At 38.1% G+C, this 6,355-nt stretch overlaps 1 protein-coding gene across 1 annotated transcript; it reads right to left on the bottom strand.

Annotated features, from left to right (window-relative positions):
- Positions 1-2,512: 2,512 nt before the first annotated feature.
- On the bottom strand, positions 2,513-4,651 carry LOC127529318 (toll-like receptor 2 type-2). Its single transcript, XM_051932433.1, has one exon. It carries the CDS (start codon positions 4,418-4,420, stop codon positions 2,513-2,515), a length of 1,908 nt encoding a protein of 635 aa, XP_051788393.1. The 5' UTR covers positions 4,421-4,651.
- Between the last annotated feature and the right edge of the window lie 1,704 nt (positions 4,652-6,355).

Here is a 6,355-nt window from a genome sequence, read left to right as displayed (position 1 = left end):
TGGTTTTATATTCTTTATTTGGTTATTGTTTGACAGCCCTTTTGTTGTATAAACATATTTATTTATTTTTTGCTTTGGAATTTCTGATCATTTTTAAAATAAAATTCAGTTGGAAGTCTTTTTGAATTCTTTGATTTTGTTTGGTACTTTCTTTACATAAATTAATCAACGTAATTACAAATTTCATTATTGGGCTCGACCTTTGACACATTCCCTCCTCTTTTTCAGCATTACCTGTTCATGCCATAGGCCTAAATCATAACAGCCAGGACACTACAAAATAAGTATTCTAGGAGATGCCAGGTATATCTTCAAATAACAGTCTGAGTGGGCTATGGAGGCCTCAAAAGTGGTTGTAAGACTTTCTGGCCAGTAATACCAGCTGTGGGCTCCTGTTTTCAAAGGAGCAGGATAAGGTCAACTCCTTAGAGGAAAATATGTGGCATAGACATCTGGCAGGAGGCTAGAAGCCAACGATGCCTCTGTTAGCATGATCTAAAGTGAAAATGAAGTGAAAATGAAAAGGACAGTAGTAGGTTGCATGGAATACCCATCCACTTAAAGACTACTGAGGACTGAAGTGTGCAGGAAATATTAAGTGGCATTCCAGTTTGGCGCACATTGGTTAAATGGGACTCTAGGAGTGGATTTACGTCATTTTAGTTTCATTGGCAGAGCTAAGTCTGGGGTTTAAAGGAGTTTGGGAAGGTTGGTAGAAAAAGCCTGTGTCATGAAGGAGAGAGGGAAAGAAAGAGAGAAAGAAGGTGAGACTATAAAAAGGGTAAGTGCTTTGATAGTACTTCAGAGGTGGGCTAGTAGGTGACCTGTGGAATGGAATTTAAAATCTATTGCTAGCTTCTGTATGAAAATCTGCATGTTCTCTGTGTGGCTAGGTATTATTATAACAGCGTGCTTATTTAGAGTAGGGCTGCTAGTGTGGAATGCAGCTCTTGGCTACTCCCCGGTTTGTCTCAGCAGTGTCTGGTTATCGTCCAATTAAGATGCCAAACGTATGACAAGTTTTCTGATAAGCTTAATTAAAAATATAGAAAAGATTAGAATTTCTGCTTTCTGTTGTAATCAACAAATTGTGTAAGAATGTTCTATGACCTTTGGATGAAACTGAGCTTATTTTTTCTAACTGTTTCTTTGAAGATCTCTATTATAAAAATACAGCTCACCCCCCCCTTTTGGTTCTTTTGCAAGCTGACAGGTTCTGTAACAGACCTCTGCTTTCCAAGAAGAAAAAGAAATAAAAAGATTTCTGTTTGTTCAAATTGTTTTGCCTGCTGTTAGACCCATCCTATCTAGTAGACAAGAGTTCAAAATGTTTGTAGGCAGGCAAAGAGGAAAACAGTAGAACTTGGCTTGTCTGATTGGCCCCTTTCTATACTACATTTAGTAAATGCATAATTGTGCATTCTTTTGACCTCATTGGAATTATTCATTTTTTGGACAGACCTGCTACAATAAATAGTTGTGTCCTGAGCTTGTTAAACTGATTTCCTATGATGAAGTAATTGTGTTAGCTACATTAGTATAAACACTTAAGGAGTGATGATTGAGTGAGATTTATGAAATTACTATTTTGACACCTAGAAACAATTTTATTCCAGTCAGGTAGAGTAAAAACTCAAGTTCAATAAACATACAAAGCAAACATTGCTAGATATCCATAACCCAAAAACTCCCCCACGTCTCCAATGATTTTAACTTCTTTCTTTCTTTCTTTCTTTCTTTCTTTCTTTCTTTCTTTCTTTCTTTCTTTCTTTCTTTCCAGTTTCTCTGGTACAGCTAGCCCAGAAGTTGATGGCAGTCTTTCAGAGGACACCCTGACATGCGGCAAAGAAACAAAAGTGAATTTACATAAACCTAATTACGGCAGGGATTGAAAGACCATGAAGGCAACAGGAAGTAACACCTAACCATTTTTCTCAAAATTATTTTTATATTCTTCAATATTAGTATACTGACACATTTCAAATTAAGTGAATTTAACTGGTTTATAAAAATCATGAAAAAGCAAAAAGATTCTGGCACTACAATCAGAAACAATTTAGCAAGTTATGTTTAGCACTTAGGGCGGCACGGTGGCGCAGTGGGTAGCGCTGCTGCCTCGCAGTTGGGAGACCTGGGGACCCGGGTTCGCTTCCCGGGCCCTCCCTGCGTGGAGTTTGCATGTTCTCCCCGTGTCTGCGTGGGTTTCCTCCGGGCGCTCCGGTTTCCTCCCACAGTCCAAAGACATGCAGGTTAGGTGGATTGGCGATTCTAAATTGGCCCTAGTGTGTGCTTGGTGTGTGTTTGTGTGTGTCCTGCGGTGGGTTGGCACCCTGCCCGGGATTGGTTCCTGCCTTGTGCCCTGTGTTGGCTGGGATTGGCTCCAGCAGACCCCCGTGACCCTGTGTTCGGATTCAGCGGGTTGGAAAATGGATGGATGGATGGATGTTTAGCACTTAAAGCACTAAGAAATATGGTGGAACTTTAAGTTCAGATCCTGCTACCTGTGCAGTTGCTACACTATTTCTTTTGCATCCCCTTTCTGTAATCTATAATTAAAAGGAATGTGGTGATACCCAAAACGTTTGTATTTTTTGTACAGTGGAGCACAGGCAATAACTGTGGTAAAGATAACAACAATGCAGATCATGACAGTTAACCCAGGGTGGCACTTTCCCCAGGAAAAGAACACAAAATGAATTTCAGTGCCATTGAGGTAAGATGGAGAGTCACAGGTGTACTCAGAGGGCCACCCAACTACAGTGGCAGATGTGCTACCAAAATAATCAGCAACATCTTGTATGTTACAGTCACACACAAATGGATTATTACCCAAATTTAACTCATTAAAGGCAAAGGTGTCCAAAAAATGTCGATTAATTTTCTGAATTCTGTTCCTGTCTGCATGAAGCACTCTGACAGATGACAACATCTCCATCTCTGTCAATGTGAGGATTTTGTTACCAGAGAGGTGAACCACTCGCAGTCTTTTCATTTTTCCAATATGAGTTACAGAGCTAATTCTGTTAAAGCTTAAATCCAGAACTTCAAGGTTGTCAGGGAGGAAAGCAAAAACATCTCCTGTGATTAAATTCCTACTTAGATTCAAATTTAATAAGCTTTTAGTCCAGTTTATAGAAAATTTCGTATTCAGGGTGATGCTATTATTACTGGCTGAGAAATTGACAAGCTTTTTCATGTGAGATGTGGAGTTTCCAAGAAAAGCTAAATCTTTAAAGAAGTTGTCGTCAATGACAAAGGAGCGTACATTTGGGAATGGGGCCTGGCACTTGGGAAACAAAAGTTCTTCCTTAAAATTGTTTCTTGAAAAATCTGCAATTTCCAGGCTAGTCAAAGAATCAGAAATCTGACAAGGAAAATAAAAAAATTTGCAATTTATAACAATCACATGGGTGATATATGAGACAAATCTTGTCATTTCTGACGTGGGTCTAAATCTAAAAAAATATGGGTTATCAAGGTTTCGAAAAGAAATTCTTCTAAGATTCACTTTTGTAAACCTAGGGATTTTTAGTAGGAAAGAGCCAACAGTATGAAGATCATCTATTTCAATTTCTTCGATGTTTGATTTCAAAAGAAATGAAATTAGATCTGAGGTATAATTTCCATCAGTATAGATATTTTGTAATACTAGTGTTTTCAACTGGGAGTGTTGTGGGAAAAAAACCAGAGGAAAATAATGTCCACTTTTAATTAAATTCACATTCATTACTTGAAGCACTTTAGTAACATTGACAACATCAGCTAACAGGGACTTCAGCAGATCTAGGTGCTCCCACATGTTTAACTCTAGAGTCATCCTCTGAAGACCACTGATTTTCTTTAAAGCACCACCATATTCACTAATTTCTCCTGTAATGAGATGAAGCTCTTTCAGCTGGAGACCTTCAAGATCACTGAATGTATTCGCCTTTAATGAGGAGATCTGAGGGGAGCCAAGTTTGAGAATCTCAAGGTTTCTCATTTTGATGAATTCCTGTCCCAATATGATCTCGCTGTACTTGTTACTGGAGACATCTAGATTCTTCATTGTCAGGAGGTTACCAAAAGGAAGAGCTGATATAGCATTTAGACAATTGTGTGAAATGTCCAGAAGTTGCAGGTCAGAATTGTCTTGAAAGGCATTAGTAGCTAAAAAGCTGATGCTATTAAAAGCTAAAAAGAGTTGTTTAAGCCCAGTAAGTGTTGAGAAATCCTGCCTAAGGACTTTCTCAATGCTGTTGTGGGACAAATCCAAGATTGTAGTATCTGATGGAAAATGACATGGAACAGTCGGGTAGTTTGTATTGGTGCAGTTAATATTATGTTGTCCTACTGCAGAAACATAGCTTGTAGACAGAAGTAAATAAAATCCCAAAACCGCCCTGGGGTTGTCTGTCTGTCTCTGATTGAAGTGCAGCATGGCTCAGTTAACAACAGTAATAAACCTGTCATAAAATAAAAATAAAAAAAAAAGTTGGTTTTACAAGCATTCACAATTGAGACAACGCGTATTTCTCAAAGTATTTCACTTTCATATAGAACTGGAGAATGACTGATATAAAATAAAAAAGACTGAAAGATTCACTTGTTTAGAGACAGGGACATATTTTGAGTTGACACAAGCAGAAGACTCTGATGCAACACCAGAAATGACGACTCTCTACTTCCATCCCAGGCCATGAAAATAAAATCAACCCAGTGATGTCAGTACTCAGTAGTTTAACAGAAGATGATGAATTGTCCTGGGCTGTCCAGGTAAGGGCTCGAGAACGATAACACCACTATATTTAAAATGATGTACTTACACTGTGCCTGATAGTATGCAGGGGTCAGAATGACCTCCAGCCCTTGTCCTTGTACTTTTGTCATGTTTATCCTCCCTAGGTTCTGACAACAGATTAATTGTGCTGATAAGCTCTGATGTGGCTACTCCAAGATACATTCTACATAGCATACATAACATTCTCAAACTTGTTTAGAATACATTTAGGTCTCAGATTCAAGAAGCATTTTATAGAGCACTAGGGGCCTTCACCCCCTGCTTGCTTCGCTTGCCAACACCCCTGCCTACGCTATGCAGCAGCAACTTTGCGTCGCTCACAAATGGCAAAACTTTTAATTCTCGTGAATACGCATTTTCATTGGGAAGAAACACTACTTTTCCCTGATGGCAACACGAATTAGACGATCTACAAGTCTCCAACTTAAAGTTTAAAGCCAAATAATATCTACATACTTCTGTTATATCACCTATGACCATATATTCGATCTCTTTATGCTTTTACCTTTTCGTCAATATTGCATTGAATTTTGATTCCGTGTTTGGAATTACATTGTGACAATGCAACGTGTAACTGCCCGTGAGTGAATATCGTTTCATTCTCTCTACACGAACTGAGTCTAACAATAGCATTCACACAAATGAGAAATGATTGAGCCGTGTGCATGGTTGTAAATGTTTTAGATGTGGGCAGGACTTTTCCAAATCTCTTTGCATAAATTCTTGTCTAACAGGGCTTGAAATTTTCTCTCACAGGATTTCACTTTCAACAAACAACCAATCTTTTAATTCTCGCGGATACGCCTCTTCATTGGGAAGAAACACTACTTTTCAGTGATGGCAACACAAATTAGACTATCTACAAGTCTTCGACTTAAAGTTTAAATCTGAACAATATATTCAATCTCGCTGTTCTGTTATTTTGCGCTAATGCAATCTTTACTATCATTTTTTTGAGATTTTCGAATTTTCGTACTTCCATTATCTCTAACCTGCTGTGCATGTGTATCACACCAACATTTTTGAATTCTTTACGACACTCAACTTTGTCATCTACTCTTTGTCCTTTATTTCCGGTCCCAGCTGTGGTTAAATCTCTTGGCACAAGGTCTCGTCTCGCGGGAAGTGAAAATGTCTCTCTTCAAAAGATCACGTCTCGTCGCAGGATAAAAAGTCTCATCTCCCAAGATTTTTTTATTATAATAGTATAGATATAAGTCCTTGAAACACAGCCAAGGTGCATAGGTACATACAGAAATGTGTATCGGTAGAAAGAAAACTACATATTTATTATATGGTTCTTTTCATTTTTTAAAAGTAATCATCTTCAATATCAAGTATAAGCTTCCTTCCACCATTTATCAGATTGCATATGACACAGTTTGATTGATGTAAACTAATTTAGTTTTTTCCATTGCAAAATTAAAACATGGTTTTAGACCCATATTTTAGAAAAGTGATGGTGGATACCCCTGTGAGTTTTAGTCTGCTCTTGGTGCGGGACTTAAATACCAGACAACATATCATGTAGGCCTGGATTGTAGTGTAGAAACTCTGATGATATTTGCAAGTTGG

This window comes from Erpetoichthys calabaricus, chromosome 10 (assembly GCF_900747795.2).
Source record: "Erpetoichthys calabaricus chromosome 10, fErpCal1.3, whole genome shotgun sequence".
In the NCBI taxonomy this organism is placed as follows: Eukaryota; Metazoa; Chordata; class Cladistia; order Polypteriformes; family Polypteridae; genus Erpetoichthys; species Erpetoichthys calabaricus.
This window is presented reverse-complemented; position numbering and strand designations above follow the sequence as displayed.

Bases quoted from the DNA above. Each gene is read 5' to 3' on its own strand.
- LOC127529318 (XM_051932433.1), bottom strand. From the start codon at position 4,420: ATGCTGCACTTCAATCAGAGACAGACAGACAACCCCAGGGCGGTTTTG.